Source organism: Pristiophorus japonicus, chromosome X (genome assembly GCF_044704955.1).
Source record: "Pristiophorus japonicus isolate sPriJap1 chromosome X, sPriJap1.hap1, whole genome shotgun sequence".
Classification (NCBI taxonomy): Eukaryota; Metazoa; Chordata; class Chondrichthyes; family Pristiophoridae; genus Pristiophorus; species Pristiophorus japonicus.
Window position 1 is genome coordinate 3,544,729 of NC_092010.1, and position 26,698 is coordinate 3,571,426.

Below are 26,698 nucleotides of genomic sequence, written 5' to 3' on the forward strand. Positions count from 1 at the left end.
TCAGTGTCTCGGTTCATTATTCAGTGATCATTGAGGTAAAGGGGGTTAGTGCTGAGAAAGGATAGATTATTTATTGTAGCTTTGATCGTCCTCATTGTTTGATTGCAATTCAGTCTGCACATACAGGTTCGGTATTTCCGTGATCTATCAGCTGGGGAAAACACTTGGGGCATCTTCTCTCTATGAAAATTACACCCACTAGTGCCAATCAGATCTTCCCCCACTCTGCTGTACACAAGGGCATGTTCTGGGCGACATGTTCGGTTCTTTACTCCAAGAAGGCAGTACTGACCTCAATTAACAACAGCAATGCAAAAACTGGCAACAATATCTCCAAGCTGTGCCACACCAGATAAGATTAGGAGTGGGCAGGAAGAGAATTTTGCACAAGGAGACCGAATTACTTCCTTTAGGTTATAGTTCCTCATTCTTTGAATGAAGTTCAACCTGCAAATCCTGTTAGAAAAGTCGCTTTAAAGCATCAGGCAAATCACTCTTCGAGACACTGCCACTTCTCAAATTTGCCCTCTCAATTCTGTCATCATCTTCTCTCCACACCCTTCAGAACCATGCTGATTCCCAACTTAATTCTGGCTGCATCGTTAATTCTTTGGGGACGGTCATTGCTTGCATTTGATCAGTTTGAATGTTGGCTGCTGCTTGTCAGCCCAAGCCTGGATGTTGTCCAGGTCCTGCTGTAGGCTGGCATAAGATGCCTCACAATCTTAGACAATTCCCTATAATAAGGAGCCATTAGTTTTTGATTATTGAAAATTCTATTCTATTTTATCACAAGATTCCAGAATTATTATCAATAGTTTGGGATCATTTTTGTGAATGTTCTTTTTCATTAAGGAAAAACAATTGGTGCCTGTTTGTGGGCAAACACAGGCCTGCACTCCTGTCCCACCACTCTGACATGCTGTATTGCTCCACCAATCCCCTGGCCTATCAAGACCCTGTGTCATCTCACCAAAAGACCCAATAAATTATTCCTGCCCTGAGGAAATGGATAGGTTACTTTACACATACACAGGTAATCATCGTCACAAAGTTCCCTTTCTTCAGTGTAAACTTTTCTCTCTCTATTTCTCAAACAGTATCTTCTGCTTTCAGTCTCTTTGGTTGTTTCTTCGTTTGTTGACCCCAAAATCTTTCCAGTGCAGAAAACTGTGGAACACATTGAACAAAAATTGAACCAATTCACTGTAATATTCTTGTTTGTTTTCGGTTGAACAGGAGATGCTGAAGATATTTACATAATAATGCAAGACATTGCGTTAATCTGAACACCAGCGGCAGGTCGGGGCCATAAAAGGAGCAGCATGGAGGCCTCGGGAGCAGCGTGGAGGAATACTAAAGGGAGCAGCACAAGCTGGTGCAGGAGGTCGACGGCAGCGAAGAGTGATGTCACCATGCTCCAGGTCGGTGATTGGAGCGTGGGCAGGTACAGCAGGAGCGGCGAGGTCAGGCGAAGGAGCAGCGAGATAGTGTAGAGGGACGTGATCGGGGCCCAAGAGAGGCGTGAGTTCGAGGCCCAGGGGAGCATGGGCCAGCCCATACTTCGATATGTATGCGCACTTAGTCCATGCAGCAGAGCAGGTCTCCAGTTGTCTTGGGTAATCCTTGCCACTGGACCAAGACCAAGCTCTGTCAAGCCTGTGTGGTGGCTGGTGTGCAACGCACACCACATGTTACAAAAATCCACACATAGGCATCTTCCACCCTTCAAGATGTAATTCATGACCTGGAATATTAGGTCCTTCATTGAAACACCTGTGAACTCAACCCTTTTTTGGCATGGAAGCAAGTCATCCTCGTTTCGAGAGACTGCCTATGATGGATGATGATAATCTGATTTGAATGACTCATGCAGTGATCAGGTTACCAATGTAGAACATCTCTTCCTCATTAAAACACCCTCAATTATACAAAATACAAATAGTTTACTGAAATCCTTTATTCCAGGACAAATACCTTTATCGCATTCACTATGAGCTTCACTTTCACAAATCAAGGTTCTCATTTCTCTGTTGATCTTTTGAACTGAAACTGTCTCTTCCATAGCTGAGGCAGTGTCCTTAGTGAAGCCCCTGAAACCTTCATCTTTATCCTCTTCTGAATGGGATGCCATCTGTGATGGGGCTTTTTGGTTCTGAAATGCAGAACGTGAGGGTAAAACTTTACCTCACAATTCTTGAATTAGAGAATAGCTGCCTCAAGACTGCCTGTATTACTTAAGGGATTATGCACAAGTTAAAGTGTTTGTCTATTTTCCCTCTACAATAGTTCTTTGGCATATTTATTAAACAAAGCTACCTGACTACCATTGATAAATACAGTCGCTCCCCAGTGTAGTAGTGAGCCATACATATCAGAAAGTTCCTATGTTTGATACTGTACTGATGTGTTGAGTTCAATGGTCTCAGCAACTGTGGTAAACCTGTCACAATTAACCTCAGCATGTTTTTTCAAGGAACGGAATACAATTAGTCAGGATTCACACTGATTGCTAACTAGTCATCACATCTGGAAAGGGTGTGTGCGTGAATATGATAACAGGATTGATCTTCTCCAACAATGAAGAGCCGAACACATGAAGAATAGCCATTTAGCAATTACCAAGAGAGCTGCCCATTAATCAGCACAGACTAAGGAAACATATCTACTCGTGAATCAGTGCCTCCAGGAAAAGGGGAAAGGAGGAGATTTGACACATAGTTTAACTCCGTCACATTTGGTCTTCCCACACCACACACAATCCCTGAAAGAGAGGTCATATTTGACAGTGCCTAAAAACTAACATTGAATTCCAGCTGATGTGCACAAGCAACTGGAGGCAAAGATCTTCATTCTGTGGAATGTGCAATTATCTTTCCGAACTTCAGCACATCTATTCCACCAGCTGTGTGTGTGAAGGCTGTCCACGGGTATTTAGAATACAAAATCACAAGGAGAGATAAGGTATTAACTGTATGAATAAGTACCTATCAGCTATGATACTTGCATTCACTGATTTCTCCTTGCTCTCCTGAAGGAATTGAAGTCTCGTCCTATCGGAGCTAATTGTCCTCCAGTGACCTGTCCAAGTGTCTGGACAGTAAATATTGGCAGGAACTCAAGTTTCAGGAGGCACCAAAGCCCAGCTTGATCATGGTCTCCTCTAACACTCCACACACATATATTTTGAGCTCTGATTAAAAAGTGCATATCAAGAGCAGGGACCCTGGCTAATCCTTTACTGGGAACCCTGAAGCCCAGTGGAATTGCCCCACTGCCAAATCCCAGCACACAGCAAGAATCAAACATGGCTTGTTGTACCACAAATGGAGAGAATACTTCAGATTGAAACCACATTGCACGCAGAATATATGCTTCAGGTAAAAGCTAACTGCTCATTCATGAAGCATGGTAGCTCTGGGAGGTTAGTCAGAGGCAAGAGCCCAGGAGAGGAAATAAATGGAGGATACAGAAGCAGAAAAAAAATTAGTTACCGTATCAGTCATGCTGGTTACCAAAATTGGGCGGATCTTTCTACAGCCCTGCGTCACTGGAAATATTACCCCTCAGATCTAGTTCCCAACATGAGAATTGCAATTCTTGATTATAACAACAGTAATAACTAGGAACCTTAGTTAGTCAGAAGTGAATTTTGGCTTTGTGAATCAGTTAGATCCATATTATGGAGCCTCACGGGCAACATATAACATTTATGTCCATGTTCCGATTAACTTGCAGTTATTTCAAGCTGCTGATATTCACAGAGTATCCACGAACAGTGCTAAGAGACCTATCCAAATCTCCTGGCCTTAAGTCTTAAGGACAAGTAAGCAAGTAAGACATATAAATGCAAAGCTGCCAGGGACCATAGGCACAAATTGGAAATTCATGTACCAAAATTAAAGAGAAAAATTGATTGCTGAAAATCTGAGATAAAGATAGAAAATGCTGGCAGTGTGTAGCAACTCAATTTGTGTCTGAAGGAGAAAGACTGGTTAATGTGTGAGTGGGACCCTGTATCACTATATCCTTCAGATACTGACAGGCCTGCTGTGAATATCTGGTTAATGTGTGAGTGGAACCCTGTATCACTGTATCCTTCAGATACTGACAGGCCTGCTGTGAATATCTAGTAGTTTGTTTCTATCTCGACACATTCGTCTAATAAGAATTTCTGTTCACATTGAATTACCTTTCTGGTATTCTCTTTCCCAGTCTTCTTGGTATCTTCATTCTTAAAACAAGTCTTAAAGGTTCTCACCTCTTGAAATAAAAGTAAGACATCAGTGCTGATTGAGATAATTTCAGTTTGTTTTGTTAACAGCCTGATGATTCTAAAAATATCTAGTTTATTCAGGCCCAAAATGGAATTATACATTATGCAGATAAAAACTTACACAAGTATAAGGGAATATGTGATCAGACTGTAATATAGAGTTCCACTTAGTGGACTATTGCTCCACCTAGTGGACTACTGTGATGATGCAACTGCTGCTGTAAATACAATAAAAGTCACATGATGTAATGGAGCCATCTGTGTGTGTTTGTGATGTCGGAAAGAATATGTCACATTTGGCGACATCGGGTAGGATAATTGGGATCCCGAGCTGAAACTTTTGTTGGTGGATGATTCCAGTCAAACAACAGAGAAAGTTTGAGAGGTTCTTCGTGTTGCAGCACAGCTAAAAATCCAGGTAAATTTCAAGCACACTGTTGACATTGCCAGAGTGAAGGTGGCTGTGCCTATGGGAATAATAGGACGCTTGGGTGAGTCCCATCATGACCAGGAGACTTTGAGCCTATGTGGAAAGGCTAGAAATGTTTTTCACCAGGAATACTATCGGCGATGTCCGCGGTGATGAAAACCGTAATCGGATGGTTTTAAAAAGAAAATGAGCTATTTTGTTGATTGAAGCAGGCCCTGAGGCGTATCTAACCCTGAAAAATGTGCTTGTTCCTGTCAAGCCAAAGGATACGCCACTGAAGGAGAGAACAGCACTACAGTCCTGAGCCTCTGGAAATTGATGAACGTTATAGTTTTGGAACACAAGATTACTGACATGATGAGAGTATCAGTGAGCACATTGTAGCTTTATAAAAGCTATCCATTCACTGTCATTTTGGAAACTTTCAGGACTGAACATTGTGTGACCGCTTTGTTTGTGGGATAAAACTGAAGCAATCAGAAAAAAATTGTTGACAGCCCCTAACTTGACTTTTGATTTAGCTTGTCAGACAGGTGGCTGTGCCTATGGGAATAATAGGATGCTTGTCAGACAGCAGGCAGTGACTAGTGGGGTACCGCAAGGTTCTGTGCTGGGGTCCCAGCTGTTTACATTGTACATTAATGATTTAGATGAGGGGATTAAATGTAGTATCTCCAAATTTGCGGATGACACTAAGTTGGGTGGCAGTGTGAGCTGCGAGGAGGATGCTATGAGGCTGCAGAATGACTTGGATAGGTTAGGTGAGTGGGCAAATGCATGGCAGATGAAGTATAATGTGGATAAATGTGAGGCTATCCACTTTGGTGGTAAAAACAGAGAGACAGACTATTATCTGAATGGTGACAGATTAGGAAAAGGGGAGGTGCAACGAGACCTGGGTGTCATGGTACATCAGTCATTGAAGGTTGGCATGCAGGTACAGCAGGCGGTTAAGAAAGCAAATGGCATGTTGGCCTTCATAGCGAGGGGATTTGAGTACAGGGGCAGGGAGGTGTTGCTACAATTGTACAGGGCCTTGGTGAGGCCACACCTGGAGTATTGTGTACAGTTTTGGTCTCCTAACTTGAGGAAGGACATTCTTGCTATTGAGGGAGTGCAGCGAAGATTCACCAGACTGATTCCCGGGATGGTGGGACTGACCTATCAAGAAAGACTGGATCAACTGGGCTTGTATTCACTGGAGTTCAGAAGAATGAGAGGGGACCTCATCGAAACGTTTAAAATTCTGACGGGTTTAGACGGGTTAGATGCAGGAAGAATGTTCCCAATGTTGGGTAAGTCCAGAACCAGGGGTCACAGTCTAAGGATAAGGGGTAAGCCATTTAGGACCGAGATAAGGAGAAACTTCTTCACCCAGAGAGTGGTGAACCTGTGGAATTCTCTACCACAGAAAGTAGTTGAGGCCAATTCACTAAATATATTCAAAAGGGAGTTAGATGAAGTCCTTACTACTAGGGGGATCAAGGGGTATGGCGAGAAAGCAGGAAGTGGGTACTGAAGTTGCATGTTCAGCCATGAACTCATTGAATGGCGGTGCAGGCTAGAAGGGCTGTATGGCCTACTCCTGCACCTATTTTCTATATTTCTATGTTTCTAAGATCGATGGATATGTCCGACCAATACTCCAGACAATTTTGTGCCATTTCCAGTTGTCAAACAACCGAGATCAATCACCTGCAGGTTAAAAGTAAATGGCAGTTGGGTCCCAATGCCTCAGAAAATAGCCACGTAATAGTTAATTGAAGTCATAATATCGGTGCCTTGGACAACACATCACTCAATCGTGAAGGCAGAGTGTTTCTTCTGCAAGAAAACTGGGCATCCTGCGAAGAGTTAACCAACTTTCAATGCCATAACTAGAAATCGCCAGAGACTGCATAGCATTGAAGAGAAGCAACAGGATGAGGTGGTTCTGGAGATACACATCATCAGGAGCACAAGGTTATCCAACAGCGATTCACAAAGTATTGTCAACCAAGTAAACATTGCAGGAACAGGATACACAAGGAACTCGACACATGTAAAAAAGGAACGGCAGTAATCATGGGGGATTTTAACCTACATATCGATTGGTCAAATCAAATTGCACGGGGTAGCCTTGAGGAGGAATTCATAGAATGCATATGGGATTGTTTCTTAGAACAGTATGTTACAGAACCTACAAGGGAGCAAGCTATCTTCGATCTGGTCCTGTGCAATGAGACAGGAATAATAAACGATCTCCAAGTAAAAGATCCTCTCGGAATGAGTGATCACAGTATGGTTGAATTTGTAATACAGATTGAGGGTGAGGAAGTAGTGTCTCAAACGAGCGTACTATGCTTAAACAAAGGGGACTACAGTGGGATGAGGGCAGAGTTGGCTAAAGTGGACTGGAAACACAGACTAAACGGTGGCACAGTTGAGGAACAGTGGAGGACTTTTAAGGAGATCTTTCATAGTGCTCAACAAAAATATATACCAGTGAAAAAGAAGGGCGGTAAGAGAAGGGATAACCAGCCGTGTTTAACCAAGGAAATAAAGGAGAGTATCAAATTAAAAACCAATGCGTATAAGGTGGCCAAGGTTAGTGGAAACTAGAAAATTGGAAACATTTTAAACGACAGCAAAGAATGACTAAGAAAGCAATAAAGAAAGGAAAGATAGATTACGAAAGTAAACTTGCGCAAAACATAAAAACAGATAGTAAAAGCTTTTACCGATATATAAAACGGAAAAGAGTGACGGAAGTAAATGTTGGTCCCTTAGAAGATGAGAAGGGGAATTTAATAATGGGAAATGTGGAAATGGCTGAGACCTTAAATAATTATTTTGCTTCGGTCTTCACAGTGGAAGACACAAAAACCATGCCAAAAATTGCTGGTCACGGGAATGTGGGAAGGGAGGACCTTGAGATAATCACTATCACTAAGTGGGTAGTGCTGGAGAGGCTAATGGGACTCAAGGTAGACAAATCCCCTGGTCCGGATGAAATGCATCCCAGGGTATTAAAAGAGATGGCGGAAGTTATAGCAGATGCATTCGTTATAATCTACCAAAATTCTCTGGACTCTGGGGAGGTACCAGCGGATTGGAAAGCAGCTAATGTAATGCCTCTGTTTAAAAAAGGGGGCAGACAAAAGGCAGGTAATTATAGGCCGGTTAGTTTAACATCTGTAGTGAGGAAAATGCTTGAAGCTATCATTAAGGAAGAAATAGCGGGACATCTAGATAGGAATAGTGCAATCAAGCAGACGCAACATGGATTCATGAAGGGGAAATCATGTTTAACTAATTTACTAGAATTCTTTGAGGATATAACGAGCATGGTGGATAGAGGTGTACCGATGGATGTGGTGTAATTAGATTTCCAAAAGGCATTCGATAAGGTGCCACACAAAAGGTTACTGCAGAAGATAAAGGTACGTGGAGTCAGAGGAAATGTATTAGCATGGATAGATAATTGGCTGGCTAACAGAAAGCAGAGAGTCGGGATAAATGGGTCCTTTTCATTTTTGGAAATCGGTGGTGAGTGGTGTGCCACAGGGATCGGTGCTGGGACCACAACTGTTTACAATATACATAGATGACCTGGAAGAGGGGATAGAGTATAGTGTAACAGCATTTGCAGATGACACAAAGATTAGTGGGAAAGCGGGTTGTGTAGAGGACAGAGAGAGGCTGCAAAGAGATTTAGATAGGTTAAGTGAATGGGCTAAGGTTTGGTAGATGGAATACAATGTCGGAAAATGTGAGGTCATCCACCTTGGAAAAAAAAACAGTAAAAGGGAATATTATTTGAATGGGGAGAAATTACAACATGCTGAGGTGCAGAGGGACCTGTGGGTCCTTGTGCATGAATCCCAAAAAGTTAGTTTGCAGGTGCAGCAGGTAATCAGGAAGACGAATGGAATGTTGGCCTTCATTGCGAGAGGGATGAAGTACAAAAGCAGGGAGGCCCTGCTGCAACTGTATAAGGTATTGGTGAGGCCGCACCTGGAGTACTGCGTGCAGTTTTGGTCACTTTACTTAAGGAAAGATATACTAGCTTTGGAGGGGGTACAGAGACGATTCACTAGGCTGATTCCGGAGATGAGAGGGTTACCTTATGATGATAGATTGAGTAGATTGGGTCTTTACTCGTTGGAGTTCAGAAGGATGAGGGGTGATCTTATAGAAACATTTAAAATAATGAAAGGGATAGACAAGATAGAGGCAGAGAGGTTGTTTCCATTGGTCGGGGAGACTAGAACTAGGGGGCACAGCCTCAAAATACAGGGGAGCCAATTTAAAACCGAGTTGAGAAGGAATTTCTTCTCCCAGAGGGTTGTGAATCTGTGGAATTCTCTGCCCAAGGAAGCAGTTGAGGCTAGCTCATTGAATGTATTCAAATCACAGATAGATAGATTTTTAACCAATAAGGGAATTAAGGGTTACGGGGAATGGGCGGGTAAGTGGAGCTGAGTCCACGGCCAGATCAGCCATGATCTTGTTGAATGGCGGAGCAGGCTCGAGGGGCTAGGTGGCCCACTCTTGTTCCTAATTCTTATGTTCTTATGTTCTTATGACACTAGTGCATCCATGAGCGAATTACCAGAATCGCTATATCTCAACAAGTTGAGTGAGTTTCCACTGGAGAAGTCGAAGATCGAGCTGCGAGGCTACTCAGGAGAGAAAATCCCTGTTGTAGGACGTATCACCGTACCGATGAAATACAAAGATCAGTTTCAGAGCTTGCCTCTCTTAGCAGTGGCAGGAGACAAGCCTACCTTAATAGGTAGAAATTGGTTGGAATCACTGAAGCTGATTGGAATGAGATTTTTCGTGTTGAAATGAGATTTGCATCATAGACATAGAAAATAGGTGCAGGAGCAGGCCATTCAGCCCTTCTAGCCTGCACCACCATTCAATGAGTTCATGGCTGAACATGAAACTTCAGTACCCACTTCCTGCTTTCTCGCCATAACCCTTGATCCCCCGAGTAGTAAGGACTTCATCTAACTCCCTTTTGAATATATTTAGTGAATTGGCCTCAACTACTTTCTGTGGTAAAGAATTCCACAGGTTCACCACTCTCTGGGTGAAGAAGTTTCTCCTCATCTCGGTCCTAAATGGCTTACCCCTTATCCTCAGACTGTGACCCCTGGTTCTGGACTTCCCCAACATTGGGAACATTCTTCCTGCATCTAACCTGTCTAAACCCGTCAGAATTTTAAACGTTTCTATGAGGTCCCCTCTCATTCTTCTGAACTCCAGTGAATACAAGCCCAGTTGATCCAGTCTTTCTTGATAGGTCAGTCCCGCCATCCCGGGAATCAGTCTGGTGAATCTTCGCTGCACTCCCTCAATAGCAAGAATGTCCTTCCTCAAGTTAGGAGACCAAAACTGTACACAATACTCCAGGTGTGGCCTCACCAAGGCCCTGTACAACTGTAGCAACACCTCCCTGCCCCTGTACTCAAATCCCCTCGCTATGAAGGCCAACATGCCATTTGCTTTCTTAACCGCCTGCTGTACCTGCATGCTAACCTTCAATGACTGATGTACCATGACACCCAGGTCTCGTTGCACCTTCCCTTTTCCTAATCTGTCACCATTCAGATAATAGTCTGTCTCTCTGTTTTTACCACCAAAGTGGATAACCTCACATTTATCCACATTATACTTCATCTGCCATGCATTTGCCCACTCACCTAACCTATCCAAGTCACTCTGCAGCCTCATAGCATCCTCCTCACAGCTCACACTGCCACCCAACTTAGTGTCATCCGCAAATTTGGAGATACTGCATTTAATCCCCTCGTCTAAATCATTAATGTACAATGTAAACAGCTGGGGCCCCAGCACAGAACCTTGCGGCACCCCACTAGTCACTGCCTGCCATTCTGAAAAGTACCCATTTACTCCTACTCTTTGCTTCCTGTCTGACAACCAGTTCTCAATCCACATCAGCACACTACCCCCAATCCCATGTGCTTTAACTTTGCACATTAATCTCTTGTGTGGGACCTTGTCGAAAGCCTTCTGAAAGTCCAAATATACCACATCAACTGGTTCTCCTTTGTCCACTTTACTGGAAACATCCTCAAAAAATTCCAGAAGATTTGTCAAGCATGATTTCCCTTTCACAAATCCATGCTGACTTGGACCTATCATGTCACCATTTTGCATCGAAGGATGATATCATCAAGCGGTATCAGAAGGTGTTCCCCAAAACAGACAGTCCGATCCAAGATAATTGTCAGGATACAGAAGGAAGCTAGACCAATATACTGCAAGCCACGTCCTGTACTAGACGCATTCAAGGAGAAAGTTGAGCAATAACTCAAAAGTCTAGAAGCTAAGAACATTATCTCTCAGGTAGATCCAAGTAATTGGGCTACACTTATTTTTGTTGTATCTAAGTCAGATAGTAATGGTGATGCTACGTCCAGGTTGCCATCCCCATCACAAGTTACATCCAATAGGGAAGAAGTGTTCTATTTTTCATACATTGATGAATTGCCAGCCACAGCTGAAGAGATTGGTAGAGCAACCAAATGTGACCCAGTTGTGTCAAAGGTGAATGATTACACAGCAAATGGCTGGCCAAACCAGGTATCAGAAATATATTCATCCATACATCACCCATAGGAATTAATTATCAGTGGATAAAGATTGTATCATGTGGAGTGCAAGAGTACTTATCCCAAAAAGGTTCAGGTCCAAATTATTAGGAGATATTCATGACCAGCACCTGGGAATGTGCTTGACAAAGAGTTTTGCATGCAGTTACTTATGGTGGCCAGGTTTAGATAAAGATATATAGTACATCATTAGTCAGTGTACAACATATCAATTGGCAAGCAAGAAATCATCATCAGTACCATTACAGCCATGGAAATGGTCTCACACGGTGTGGCAAAGATTACTTTTTGATTTTGCTGAGCCAGAAGGACAGCAATTGGTCATTGTGATTGACAGCCATTTGAGGTGTTTCTGCTGCAGAAAATAAGTAAAACACTAAACAAATTGTGAAGATGGTTGTCTTCATATGGCCTCCCAGAAGAAATTGTGTCTGATAATGAGCTGCAATTTTGTTCAGAAGAATTTGCACAATTCATGAGCAGAAATGGTGTGAAACATATTTTTTCTGAGAACTTTCTCAAACAGGTGCACAGGCATAGTGGGGTAGATCTTGACTTTGTGCGATAATGTAAAACGGGCAATACTGAGTAGGCAGCACGTTCTGCATCGCTCATTCATTTTATTTCCATTTGACTTTAATGTCATTTTCTTAGTGGCAGCATTCCCACCTCCGAGTCAGAAGGTGCAGGGTCAGAACGCCCAAATAACGGAGTGCCACGACAGTCTGGACCACACTAGGGCTGCCATCGTTGAGCCGACCCGAGAGTTGGCAGGAAAAAAAAGATGGCGACCCGAGGCGCTGGTCCCCTCCCCTTTAAGGAGCGCCCCAAGAGCGAATGTCTAGTGTTGACATCCGCTCACGCCTGCCTCGCGGCCCACGGGGCAAATTCCCCCGCGGGGCATTGAGGGCTCGCTGCACACGGCAGTGATGTCATTGCCGGTTGCAAGCGGCACACTATCCGCAGCGGTGCCTCCGCAAACTCCCGGGCAATTTCCTGGCAGGCAGTGCCGCCCCCTCTGTCTCTGTATTCTGGATTGGCATCTCGTGGGTTACTCGTGTTCGATTGGTGCAGGTGCTCCTCCCCACCCCCCCATCCATCATGTGGGATGTGGGAGTCTATAAAACCCAGCTTAGTACTAACCACCTTATCGGCTGGTATCGAGATGGTTCCGGCCAGCGAAGCAGCGTTCACGGTGCAGCCTGTCGGACTGTGAATCCTTCAACTCCCTCACACTGTTCTCCAAGGGATGAGTGCAAAGATATGAAAAGCATTTACTATGTCAGGTAGTTCATTTATCCACTATCCCATCAGAGGAGCCAGGACTATCATTTTCATGAGCCTTCTTATGAATAAATTAATGTTGAAAGCAGCTCAATGTATTTGACGAGAAATGCCAAGTAATGATTTACAAAGAATAAGAAGACATCTATTCAGGTCAGACATACAGACGCTACTGATTTTTCCATTTTGCAGCTCTGGTACATTGACCTGTGCTCCTTACCACTTCTGCCTACATGCCCATTTCCCCCTCCTCTGCTGCTGTGTGAATTACATTCTTTTTCATTTACTTCCCTTTTCTCACCAATTTTCTCTCCACTCTTGTTGGGGTATGGTTTCACAGGCACTGGTCACCTTCCGATGCCTTGACAATGTGGCCATTATTCATAAATGAGCTTCGACAGTGAGTGGTTGGCAGGCTACTTGACCACAGGAGGTGGGGAACTACAACCAGATCTGCTCCTATCCTCCACCAAAGTCCACACTGAAGAAGATCCAGCAGGAGTTGGCAGGGTATAATCAGGAGCCATAGCCTTGGCTGATGCCAGTTCATTGGATATATTCAAGAGGGAGTTAGATATGGCCCTTACGGTTAAGGGGATCAAGGGGTATGGAGAGAAAGCAGTAAAGGGGTACTGAAGGAATGATCAGCCATGATCTTATTGAATGACGGTGCAGGCTCGAAGGGCCAAGTGGCCTACTCCTGCACCTATTTTCTATGTTTCTATGTTTCTATACCAAAGTTCCACCGTACCACCCTGCTTCAAATGGTGCAGTTGAGCGCACAGTAAAAATTGTAAAACATGCCCTCATCAAGCAAATGTTGGATCCAAATACAAAGAAATGGCAGTTTTCGTTAGACCACAAATTGACAGTTTTTCAAATTGCTTATTGTAATAATCCTCATACAACTACTGGTAGAACACCAGCAGAGTTGTTTCTCAAATGACAGCCACAAACTAAGTTTTAGCTCAAAGCCAAATTTGGCACAGTCAGTAAAAGAGAAACAAGACAGAAAGAGAATCATGCCAGAAGTAGAGTAAGAGAGAGAAGTGTGCAATTAAATCAGAAGGTTAGAATGAAGAACCATCACCATAAATGGTGAAAGTGGCAACTAGGAAGAGTAGTGAAAATATGTGGCCCTTGCACATATTTGGTCAAGATGTTTGATCATGGAAAGGTTAAGTTTGTTCACATTGATCGTATTTTATCTACAGATGTGGAAAGGTTTGAAAGTCAGAATGTTTTGATTATTTCTGATGAGTCAGAGAGTCTCGTGACAAGTAGAGTACCAGTAGAAAATCCAACATCAGATGTATGAGAACCAAATCCAAGAGAAAGTCAGAATTTAAGTTTGAGTCCGAGTCAGGCAGACAAACAGTCTGAAGTTGTAGACAGCACCAGTGGAGCAGGCCGGGGAGCGGAAGGAGCAATGTGGCGGCATACCACTCCAAGGAGCAGCAACGTGCTGGAGTAGGAGAGCAACGGCAGCAAAGAGTAATGTCACCAAGATCCAGGTCGGTGATTGGAGCATGAGCAGATACAGCAGGAGCGGTGAGGTCGGGGCAAAGGAGTGGCGAGAGATTGCAGAGAGATGTGATCAGGGCCCAGGAGAGGCGCGAGTTCAGGGCCCAGAAGAGGCGAGGGCCCAGGGGCAGCATGGGCCAGTCCACACTGCGATATGAATGCGCACTAGGTCCATGCAGCGGAGCTGGTCTCCAGTCGTCTTGGTTAATCCTTGCCACTGGACTAAGACCTAACTCTGTCAAGCCCATGTGGTGTGCAACGGGCACCTCACGTTAAAAAAAATCCACAAACAGGTATCTTCCACCCGTCAAGATTTAGTTCGGGACCTGGAATTTTAGGTCCTTCATTGAAACACCTGTGAACTTTTTGACGTGGAAGCAAGTCATCCTCGATTCGAGGGACTGCCGATGATGATGAGATCACAGGTTACCCTTGGAGGAAAACCGAGAAGGAGTAAGTTCAATACCAAGTTTGGAAGGTTCTGTTCGAGAGCGAAGGTATCCTCTTCAAAACAAATAACGTGCTCAAATTTGATTTGTAAATATGGCAAAATACGTCCATATATTTTGTTATGTATAACCATGCAAGATATTTTTGATGATTATTTGTTATGATTGCTTCTTCATTAAGGAGGGAGAGGTGTAATATAGAGCTCCACCTAGTCAACCACTGCTCCATCTAGTGGACGACTGTGGTAATGCAACTGCTGCTGTAAATATAATAAAAGTCACATGATCTAAAGGAGCCACCTTGTACTCTGTGTGCGTTTGTGATGTCGTAAAGAATATATCACACAGACAATTTACTTATCTTTCCAGCTTCCAAAACATCAAAATAACTGCATCCTGACAAAAAATATGTCCCGGCTGCAATAATCAGGGTGGTAAAAAAGCACATTTAATACTTTAACAAAGAAAAACAATCCAATTTACTTGTTGGGTTGTTCACAAGAAGTTTAGGCGTCCAATCCTCATCAGAGTCACTAGATTCATACACACAGGGTTGGCGCCATCTGCTGGGTCTTGTCATGAATGCTGGTTTAGGTACATTCAATCCTGTAAAAATTAAAATATTCCAATCAGCTGCTGTTGATCATTCCCTGTATTTAATTTGCCTTAACTTACTGATGTGAGGCATATGTTGAATCGATCCATTTTTGAATAATATCAAGTAAGAGCAGCACATAGGCTTTCCTTCATCAATGGCATCTGGATTTAAATCCAGCCCTGATTGATCAGATGCAAATGAGCTTTTATGTTATGCTGGGAGCACAGCAATCCCCCCCAGAACCTTTAAGAGCTGAGTTCTCGCAGTAGTTTTTCACTATTATGCCACAGATTCCTATTTACATTGTGACAGCTGACGGTCACTCACAGTACCGAGGGAAAGGAGGGTCCTTGATGGTATCTGAGATGCAGAGTTCACCTCCCTATTGCAAAATTTACTATTTTTATTCTTCATTTCGTTTTTAATGACAATCATTTATTGGTTTTGCACAAAGAGTGGGGGAAAAGCCACACGGATACAATAGGAGGTGATCTGATAGTCAGTGGAGATCCGGATCAGCTGCGCTGTGCTCACATCACAAGCCGACCAACACAGACAGGATTTTATTCAAGGCAATCGAATTAATATTCAGTGAATCACAGGTTGGAGGTTCTGCATTTCATGTTATACATTCCTAATGTGTTTCCACAGCAGTGAAATGGAAAATCACAACCAAAATGTCTAACCACATATGGGGAGAAAGTCCACTTGGTGTAATATTGGAAGAATTGTTTGCCAGCGTGAATGAGAATGTTCAGGCGAGGAAGGGAGAAATATTGAAAACAAGAAAATAATTGATTTTGTACAAACCTATTGCAATCATGGTTTCAAAGTTCTGCTGCACATTCTTATATCGGATGTCTACCCATTCACTGAGCTCTGCCCAATCATCTTTGGAAAGATGAACGGCAATGTCTTTAAGCTTCTCAATAATCTGCAGACAAAATAAGTGAAATTTCTGATATATCTAGACATTAAATCTGTAATCTTCACAAACTAGGGCTCTACAAATGTAAGATTAGCTACCCTGTCAGATCATCCAATCTTTAAAAGAATACTCTCCACACCACTTGAATGGGCCAGCACAGCCAGCCTTTATTGGGGGCCATCAATATCATGGAAACGTGATGTTGAAAAGTCTTGAAGGGAAGTTGTCTCAAGATCTTCTACAATCAGTGTTGGTGCTACCATGCTCCAGAGAGTGTCTGAGAAGGCAAAACAAAATGGCTAAAATGCTCCCACACACCACCCCATTTCTAAATGATACTTCCTCACCTTCTTTCTGCTCACATAAGAACATAGGAATTAGGAACAGGAGTAGGCCATCTAGCCCCTCGAGCCTGCTCGCCATTCAATAAGATCATGGCTGATCTGGCCGTGGACTCAGCTCCACTTACCCGCCCATTCCCCGTAACCCTTAATTCCCTTATTGGTTAAAAATCTATCTATCTGTGACTTGAATACATTCAATGAGCTAGCCTCAACCGCTTCCCTGGGCAGAGAATTCCACAGATTCACAACCCTCTGGGAGAAGAAATTCCTTCTCAACTCGGTTTTAAATTGGCTCCCCCGTATTTTGAGGCTGTGCCCCCTAGTTCTAGTCTCCCCGACTTGTGGAAACAACCTCTCCACCTCTTTCTTGTCTATCCCTTTCATTATTTTAAATGTTTCTATAAGATCACCCCTCATCCTTCTGAACTCCAATAAGTAAAGAACAGTCTACTCAATCTATCATCAGAAGGTGACCCCCTCATCTCCAGAATCAGCCCAGTGAATTGTCTCTGTACCCTCTCCAAAGCCAGTATATCCTTCCTTAAGTAAGGTGACCAAAACTGCACACAGTACTCCAGGTGTGGCCTTACCAATACCCTATACATTTGCAGCAGGACCTCCCTGCTTTTGTACTCCATCCCTCTCGCAATGAAGGCCAACATTCCATTCGCCTTCCTGATTACCTGCTGCACCTGCAAACTAACTTTTTGGGATTCATGCACAAGGAACCCACTGTTCATCGGGGACTTGGCCTGGAGGGTGGTGCACGGAGCAGTGCCGTGCAATAAATTTTTAAGCCGGTTCACGGACTCCCAGGCCGCCTGCAATTTCTGCGGTCTGGAGGAGTCCGTGTTCCATGTTTTTATTGAATGCACAAGGTTGCAGCCCCTGTTCCACTATTTGAAGGGGCTGCTCCTGAAATTCTGGCTGCACTTCAGTCCCACTCTCCTGATCTTTGGGCACCCTGTGCGGAGGGGAGCGGGTAGGTCCGAAGGCCTCCTCGTAGGACTGCTCCTGGGCACGGCCAAGGGTGCCATCAGCCGGTCCAGGCAGCGGGCGGTCGAGGGGGTCGTTCAACCTGACTGCCTGCCTCTCTTCCGCTCTTACATCCGGTCCAGGGTGTCCTTGGAGATGGAGCACGCGGTGTCCACCGGTACGCTCGCGGCCTTCCGCGTGAGGTGGGCACCGGAGGGACTGGAGTGCATCATCACGCCCGGCAACCAAATTTTAATTTGATTTTACGTTTTAAAGTTTAATTTGTTTTAATTGCCGGTGCTTTTAGTGTCCCCCTCTCCTTTTATAGGGGGCACTGGAATAAGGAAAAATTTGATTTTAGTGCCCAAAAAAAAACCACAAAAAAAAAAAAAGGGCTTTGTAAATGTCTTGTGTGTGTCATCCAGGTCGGGTGGCACGGATACATGTTTTATGTTTTCGCAGGTAAACTCAAAAGAGTTTCATGCACAAGGAACCAATGGTAGAGCAGTGGAGGCGTGTCCTGCTCAGTTGGAGCTGTGAGCAGTGAGAGAAGGAGCTAGCAACTTGTGCTCCTGCCTGGAGAGCCCTGAGACCAGCCCAGGAAGAGAAGGAGGGAAGGGGTTTCACCACCACTTTACCCAGAGGGAGAGGAGGAAGAAGAAAACTTTGAACAACTTTTAACATTTCTGCAAAGAGTTGGAGAGAGGGGGAAAAACCACAACAACATCCAGTGTGGAAGGAGGGAGACTCAACATTTCTACAGGTGGGTGTGGGTGCATTTCCCCAAACAGACTTTGTTGTATCGGTGGGGGGAGGAAAGAAGACCACTGAGGGCCGGAACATCGCGGGGGGTGAGTGTGTGTGTGGTAGTGTGCCTGGGGGCCGTGCTTACAACTAGGCCCCCCCCACAATTGGAACCCCCCCCACCCCCCCCAATTGCCTAGCCTGGGATAGCTGGAGCTACCAGGCTGAAGATTGTTGTTTTTCTTAATCACCCAATTAAAGATCGTTAGGAGTGAGTGCCTGGTGGCTCCAGCTACCCCAGGTGAAGACATCTTCTGCCCCCACCTGAAGACCACCCCAAAGACTTTTGTGTTTTGCCATCTGGGGAGTGCACCCACCCACAGCTGCGAGGGGAGACCTGCCCTCGCAGTTCCCTCCCCCTTCCCACCCCCCTCTCTCTTTCTCTGTTACACTGTTTCTCCCCTCTCTCTCTGAGAGCCCTTCCTTCCAAATTTAATTTAAAAAAAAAACAATTAAGACAACTGAGCAGAGGGAGCAAGGCCCCTCCCCAATTGCCAACTAGGGGAGAGGTACCTCGTTAAGAGCTCCTCTGCTTCAGTCTTTTAGATAAGAGGCCTAATTAAGACCATTAAGGCCTGTGACTTTGGGGTGGGTGTAGCCCTTAAAGGGACCCCGTGATGGCGACCCCATCCACGCCGGTGGCAGGGCCAGCGAAGACATATGCGCAGGTGGCAACCGCTTCCACGGCACCTCCTGCGCCACCCGCTGCCCTGCCTCCATTTAGATTAATTACAAAAAAACACGGGGTCAAGAGCTACACTCACCCCACAATGACCATCGAGGAGTGCGTGCGGGCGATGGCTGGGGTAGTCGGCCCCTCGGCCATTGTCGCAGCCTCCAAGATGTCTGGGAAGGCCGTGTTCTTCCTGGGGTCGGAGCGGGCGGTGTCCCTGGCCCTTGAAAAGGGGCTCACGGTGGGCGGGACGTTCCTGCCGGTGGACCCTCTCGAGGCCACCGCGCAGAGGGTCATCATTTCAAACGTCCCGCCCTTTGTTCCCGCTGAGCTCCTCCTCCCTCACCTACACCAACTGGGGGAGGTAAGGTCGGGGATCAACCCCATACCGCTCGGCCTCAGGGAGAACAGCCTGCGCCACGTGTTCTCCTTCCGCCGCCAGCTCTTTGTCCGGCTGGCGCGGGAGGAGACGACAGAGGGTTATTTTAATGTGGTGCACGAGGGGACTGCCTACCGCGTCTTCTGGACGTCGGACGGCGTGCGGTGCCATGCCTGCAGGGAGGTGGGGCACGTTCGCAAGAACTGCCCCGCCTCCAAGGCCGCCAAACCACCGAAGGCGGCCAAGGCTGGCGCTGCCGCCACCCCTCCCCCTAGTTGCGTCCGCGTGCCGGGAGCCATGGGTGCGCGGGCATCGTCGGAGGCCTTTGTTTTCAGGGCCTCCGGCGGGGGGGAGGGAGAACGTCCGAGCGGAAAGAAGGCGCGGAAGAAGGAGAAACATCTAGAGGCGGGTCCCCTCGGTGCGCCGGAAAGTTTGACCACCGCGCTCAGCCCAACCCAGTCACCGGCGAGCGCGGGGTGCCCCGAGCCCGTGCCCGGGCCCTTGAATACCACCACAGAGGGGCCCAGGCGCGGGCAAGAAAAGGAAAAGGGGGGGGCGGAGCGGGAGGCCTCGGCAGACATGGGGGTCTCCCTGACTCCGCGCGCCCCCAGGAACAAAAAGAGGCACCGCCCCAATGAGGCGGAGGGGGAACAACATCCCTCCGCGGAGGAGGCGGTGCCCGCCGCGTGTCCCGCGTCCCCAACCAGCGCCACCAAATTGCGCTGCAGGCGCGAGGAGTCTTTCCCCGGGGAGGGTGAGGCAGTCGAGGCTGCCCAGCCGCTGCCTCCTGGGGAGGGCGTGGAGGATCTGCCTGTCGTGGGGGGCGTGGGGCAAGAGGAAGAATGCGTAGCCGCCGGGTCGAGCGTCCCGGGGACCGAGGCGGGCGGGGCCGAAAAGGCCGAACCTGAGCCCGCCCAGCCAATACCCAACTTCCCCCGGGATTTGCTCGACTCGGTAGAAACTGAAAAAATGGAAAAGTTTAATGAATCCGTATACGCTGGGCTGGGGGGAGGCGGCGGGGAGGGGGAAGAACAACAACCCTCGCCCCCTACTTTGGAGCTGAGGGACTTGGTGGACCTGGAGAATTTTCTCAACCAGGTCTCTCCGCGTTCCCCGGCTCCTGGGGCGGAGGAGGAACCCCTTCCGCTGTCGCTTCCCGACCCAGCACCAATTTTAAAAGAGCCCAGTGGGGACTCCTCTGCCGACGATCCTGGGGGTGGGATCGGGGCAGAGCCAGGGCCAGATGGAGCGGCCGGGCCGTTTGCCGTACCTCGTGTGGTCGACGGGCCGGCTGCTAGCGGCGACCTCCCGGAGGGGGACGGGGACTCGGTGGAGGACGCGGGTGAAGATCTCGAGTCCATCGCCAGTGAGGCGGTGGATCTGCTCGCGGCCGCCACTGAGACCCTCCTCATTCCCGCAGAGGAACTCCGGGACTTTTTGGTCCAGTGCCGGGGTCGCCGCGACCAAGCCCGTCTGGCCCTGGAAAGATGGTCCGAGCCGGGGCTGCTCGTCGCATCCGTCCGCGCCGCCGCTAAAACCATGGCCGCGGGCGGGCCCTAATCAAAGGCGCAAGGCCTTGAGCTGCGCCGGCTCAAAAAGTTCCTCGCTGGACTGCTGAAGGAGCGGAGTTCAACAAAAGACTCCGCTCCCTCCCCCACAATAGGTTAAGGTAGAGGTTGCACTATGCTTTTGTCATGAAGATAACCATAGCCAGCCTCAACATCAACGGCGGCAGAGGGGCACGCCGTAGATTTGACAATTTTTCGCTCCTGCGGGAGGGGAAATATGCGGTGTGCTTCCTGCAAGAAACCCACACCGTTCCGGGAGACGAAGCCACGTGGCTCCTGGAATGGCAAGGAGAGGTCCGCATGAGCCACCTCACCGCCATTTCTAGTGGGGTGGCCATCTTGCTGGGCCCGCATTTTCAGCCGGAGATCTTGGGGGTCGAGGAGCCCGTGCCAGGCCGCTTGCTGCACGTAACGGTTCGCCTGGGGGACGTGCCGCTCCATCTCGTGAACGTGTACGCCCCTCAGCCCGGCCCGCAGCAAACGCGCTTCTTTGAAGAGGTGTCCGCTCTTCTTGGCTCCGTCGACGTCGGCGACTGCATTGTCCTCGGGGGGGATTTTAACTGCACCCTCGAGGCGCGGGACCGCTCCGGTGCCCCGCAGTGCATGACGGCGATGGAGAAGTTGAGGGACCTGGTCGGGTCCTTCGACTTGGTGGACGTCTGGCGAAATCTCCACCCCGACTCCAGCGCCTTTACTTGGGTGAGGCCTGGAGTAGGATGGTCTAGAGTCGACCGCCTTTACGTGTCTCGGGCGTACGTTTCCTGCGTCCCGGCGGCCTCCATGCGGCCGGTGCCGTGTTCGGACCACCACCTGGTGTGGGCGGAGCTCGCTTCGCTCCGCGCGAGGACGGGGTCCGCGTACTGGCACTTTAACAACCGGCTGCTGGAGGACGTGCGGTTCCAGGACTCGTTCCGTCGTTTCTGGGCCGACTGGAGAAGGAAGCAGGGGGGCTTCCCCTCCTTGAGGCTATGGTGGGATGTGGGCAAGGCTCACGTCCGCGTCTTCTGTCAAGAGTACGCGAGAAGGTCGACCAAGCGGCGGGCGGCCAGAGTCGGGCGCCTAGAAAAAGAGGTGCTCGACCTGGAAGCCCGTCTCGGTCAAGTCGTCCAGGACCCGGCCCTGCGGACGGTGTACGAAGCGAAGAAGGCCGCGCTGAAGGACCTGCAGCTCGTCGGGTCCCGAGGCGCGTTCGTGAGGTCGCGGATCCGGTTCCTGCGGGATCTGGACCGCGGCTCCCCCTTCTTCTACTCGCTGGAAAAAAGGCAGAGTGTCCGTAAGCAGCTCTTGACGCTGCTGGCCGACGACGGCTCTCTCGTCTCGGATCAGGAGGGCGTCAACAACAGGGTCCGTGAATATTACGGGGCTCTGTTCTCTCCGGATCCGTCCAGCGAGGAAGCGCGTAGAGTTTTGTGGGAGGACCTGCCGAAGGTCAGCCCGGAGGGCGCCGAAAATCTGGAAGCTCCGCTAAGCCTGGCGAAGCTGACCGGTGCCCTCGCCCGGCTCTCGAGGGGAAAATCCCCGGGGCTGGACGGGCTGACCGTGGAGTTCCACAGGGCGTTCTGGGACGTCCTGGGGAGCGACTACGCGCGGGTCCTGGGGGAAAGTCTGGCGACCGGGGAGATGCCCCTCTCTTGGCGCAGGGCAGTCATCGTCCTGCTGCCTAAGAAGGGCGATCTCCGCCTCCTTAAGAACTGGCGCCCGGTCTCCCTCCTCAGCACGGACTACAAAATCTTCGCCAGGGCGATGTCTGCTCGCCTTGGTGCCGTGCTGGACCACATGATCCACCCCGACCAGTCCTACACGGTCCCGGGCCGGACAATCCATGATAACATCCATCTGGTCCGGGACCTCATCCATTGTTCCCAGGAGGCTGGTCTGTCGGTCGCCTTCCTATCCCTCGACCAAGAGAAGGCGTTCGACAGGGTGGATCACGACTATCTGCTCGGAACTCTGCGCGCTTTCGGGTTCGGGACGCATTTCGTCGCCCGGATCCGACTTTTGTACGCCGCCGCGGAGTGTCTGATTAAGGTTAACGGGTCCTTGACGGCGCCCCTTCGCTTTAGGAGAGGGGTGCGCCAGGGATGCCCCATGTCCGGCCAGTTATATGCTGTTTGCGTGGAGCCTTTCCTGCGCCTCTTGCGGACGAGGTTGACGGGACTGGCTCTGCAAGGGCCGGGCGTGGAGGTCGTCCTCTCGGCTTACGCCGATGACGTGCTCCTCGCGGTAGAGGATCCCGCTGACCTGCGGAGGATGCGTGAGTGCCAGGAGATTTACTCGGCCGCGTCCTCCGCCAGGATCAACTGGAAGAAATGTTCCGGACTCCTGGTGGGTCAGTGGCGGGTGGACTCCCTGCCGGAGGAGCTCAGGCCTTTTGCCTGGAGCACGACCCATCTCCTCTATCTGGGAGTCTACCTTAGCCCCGACGAGGGAGCCTGGCCGGCGAACTGGCAGGAACTGGAGGCCAAGGTCGCCGCTCGCCTAGGGCGCTGGACAGGACTGCTCCGAGTGCTGTCCTACAGGGGTCGAGTGCTAGTCATAAACCAGCTGGTGGCCGCAATGTTGTGGTACCGGCTGGTCACTTTGACCCCTCCCCCTGCGTTTGTCGCCAAGATACAGAAGAAGCTGGTGGACTTCTTCTGGAACAACAGGAAGCACTGGGTCTCTGCCGCGGTCCTGAGTCTCCCGCTTGAGGAGGGCGGTCAGTCGTTGGTGTGCGTCAGCGCCCAGCTCGCGACTTTCCGTCTTCAGACCCTGCAGAGATACCTTTACGTCGAGCCCCCTCCTAGGTGGTGTGCTCTGGCGAGGTATTTCTTCCGCCAGCAGCTCGACCTCAATTATGACACGCAGCTCCTGTTTGTGAACTTGGGGGGTGCCAGGACCGCCCTCCGGGAGCTGCCTGTCTTTTACAGGGAACTCATCAGGGTCTGGAACAAAGTCTCCACCAAGCGCAGCTCTCCGCCGACTGGAGTGGCGGCCGTCCTGCAGGAGCCGCTGCTCTGGAATCCGTACCTCCACGGCCGAGGTTTTATGTGGCGGTCGGAAGAGAGGGCTGTGGCTGGTGAGGTGACCAGGGTCAGGGACCTGCTCGATGGCGGAGGAGCGGGCTGGATGGCGCCAGACACGCTGGCGCGGCGCCTAAATTCTGCCAACGTCCGCCACGCGGCCGATGCCATCGAGTCGCTAAAAACAGCTCTGGGCCCTGACTCCGTTAGGTGTATCGAGGAGGCTCAAGCACGTGGGGAGATCCCGTCCGAACTGACCCCCGTCCGGACGGAATTCCTCATCAGCGCCAAACCCCGGAACCTCCCTCGGGGGCCGGCGCCTCACAACTTGAGCCGCCTCGGGGAAATCCCCTCCGTGCCTTTCAGTTCCGCGCGGAGGGGTTTCCTGTACGGGCTGCTCCTGCACACCCTCAACTTTGCCATCCTCGCCGGCCGTCCGGACACGCCATGGCGTACCATCTTGCCGTCTGGAGGAGGCGGGGGTCCCCGATGGAGGCCACTCTACGCAGGGGTCCTCCCACTATTCATCGGGGACTTGGCCTGGAGGGTGGTGCACGGAGCAGTGCCGTGCAATAAATTTTTAAGCCGGTTCACGGACTCCCAGGCCGCCTGCAATTTCTGCGGTCTGGAGGAGTCCGTGTTCCATGTTTTTATTGAATGCACAAGGTTGCAGCCCCTGTTCCACTATTTGAAGGGGCTGCTCCTGAAATTCTGGCTGCACTTCAGTCCCACTCTCCTGATCTTTGGGCACCCTGTGCGGAGGGGAGCGGGTAGGTCCGAAGGCCTCCTCGTAGGACTGCTCCTGGGCACGGCCAAGGGTGCCATCAGCCGGTCCAGGCAGCGGGCGGTCGAGGGGGTCGTTCAACCTGACTGCCTGCCTCTCTTCCGCTCTTACATCCGGTCCAGGGTGTCCTTGGAGATGGAGCACACGGTGTCCACCGGTACGCTCGCAGCCTTCCGCGAGAGGTGGGCACCGGAGGGACTGGAGTGCATCATCACGCCCGGCAACCAAATTTTAATTTGATTTTACGTTTTTTAAGTTTAATTTGTTTTAATTGCCGGTGCTTTTAGTGTCCCCCTTCCCTTTTATAGGGGGCACTGGGGAAAATTGTGATTTTAGTGCCCAAAAAAAACCCAAAAAAAAAGAAAAACACAAAAAAAAACCAAAAAAAAAGGGGGGAAAAAAAGGGCCTTGAAAATGTCTGGAGTGTCACCCAGGTCGGGTAGCACCGTTTAATGTTTTTTATGTTTTACAGGTAGACTCTAAAAGAGTTTCATGCACAAGGAACCAATGGTAGAGCAGTGGAGGCGTGTCCTGCTCAGTTGGAGCTGTGAGCAGTGCTGAGAGCAGCTAGCAACTTGAGCTCCTGCCTGGAGAGCCCTGAGACCAGCCCAGGAAAAGAAGGAAGGAAGGGGTTTCACCACCACTTTCACCCAGAGGGAGAGGAGGAAAAAGCAGAAAACTTTCCAACATTTTTACCATTCTGCAAAGAGTTGGAGAGAGGGGGAAAAGACCAACAACAACAACATCCAGTGTGGAAGGAGGGAGACTCTACTATTCTACAGGTGGGTGTTGGTGCATTCCCAAAAAGACTTTGTTGTATCGGTGGGGGGAGGAAAGAAGACCACTGAGGGCCGGAACATCGCGGGGGGTGTGTGTGTGTGTGGAAGTGTGCATGGGGGCCGTGCTTACAACTAGGCCCCCCCCCACAATTGGAACCCCCCCCACCCCCCCCCAATTGCCTAGCCTGGGATAGCTGGAGCTACCAGGCTGAAGATTGTTTTCTTAATCACCCAATTAAAGATCGTTAGTAGTGTGTGCCTGGTGGCTCCAGCTACCCCAGGTGAAGACATCTTCTCCCCCCACCTGAAGACCACCCCAAAGACTGTGTGTTTTGCCATCTGGGGAGTGCACCCACCCACAGCTGCGAGGGGAGACCTGCCCTCGCGGTTCCCCCCCCTTCCCACCCCCCTCTCTCTTTCTCTGTTACACTCTGTTTCTCCCCTCTCTCTCTGAGAGCCCTTCCTTCCAAATTTAATTTAAAAAAAAAACCAATTGAGACAACTGAGCAGAGGGAGCAAGGCCCCTCCCCAATTGCCAACTAGGGGAGTGGTGCCTCGTTAAAGGCTCCTCTGCTCAGTTAAATATACAAGGCCAAGTAAGACCATTAAGGCCTGTGACTTTGGGGTGGGTGTAGCCCTTAAAGGGACCCCGTGATGGCGACCCCATCCACGCCGGTGGCAGGGCCAGCGAAGACATATGCGCAGGTGGCAACCGCTTCCACGGCCCCTCCTGCGCCACCCGCTGCCCTGCCACCTTTCAGACTCATTACTAAAAAAACACGGGGTCAAGAGCTACACTCACCCCACAATGACCATCGAGGAGTGCGTGCGGGCGATGGCTGGGGTAGTCGGCCCCTCGGCCATTGTCGCAGCCTCCAAGATGTCTGGGAAGGCCGTGTTCTTCCTGGGGTCGGAGCGGGCGGTGTCCCTGGCCCTCGAAAAGGGGCTCACGGTGGGCGGGACGTTCCTGCCGGTGGACCCTCTCGAGGCCACCGCGCAGAGGGTCATCATTTCAAACGTCCCGCCCTTTATTCCCGCTGAGCTCCTCCTCCCTCACCTACACCAACTGGGGGAGGTAAGGTCAGGGATCAACCCCATACCGCTCGGCCTCAGGGAGAGCAGCCTGCGCCACGTGTTCTCCTTCCGCCGCCAGCTCTTTGTCCGGCTGGCGCGGGAGGAGACGACGGAGGGGTCTTTTAATGTGGTGCACGAGGGGACTGCCTACCGCGTCTTCTGGACGTCGGACGGCGTGCGGTGCCATGCCTGCAGAGAGGT

The 26,698-nt window shown here is 49.4% G+C and overlaps 1 protein-coding gene and 1 pseudogene across 1 annotated transcript in view; both read right to left on the minus strand.

Moving 5' to 3' along the window:
- The window catches only part of LOC139240779 (zinc finger protein 420-like), a 134,989-nt pseudogene that overhangs the window by 9,748 nt on the left and 98,543 nt on the right, over positions 1-26,698 (minus strand).
- The window catches only part of LOC139240927 (histone-lysine N-methyltransferase PRDM9-like), a 46,109-nt gene that overhangs the window by 3,800 nt on the left and 15,611 nt on the right, over positions 1-26,698 (minus strand). Inside the window, exons 3-6 of the mRNA XM_070869461.1 lie at positions 15,998-16,121; positions 15,073-15,195; positions 4,193-4,263; positions 1,889-2,155 (exon numbers count right to left, since the gene is read on the minus strand). Of these exons, the coding sequence (XP_070725562.1) occupies positions 1,889-2,155; positions 4,193-4,263; positions 15,073-15,195; positions 15,998-16,121 (585 nt within the window). The remainder of the gene's footprint in view (positions 1-1,888; positions 2,156-4,192; positions 4,264-15,072; positions 15,196-15,997; positions 16,122-26,698) is intronic.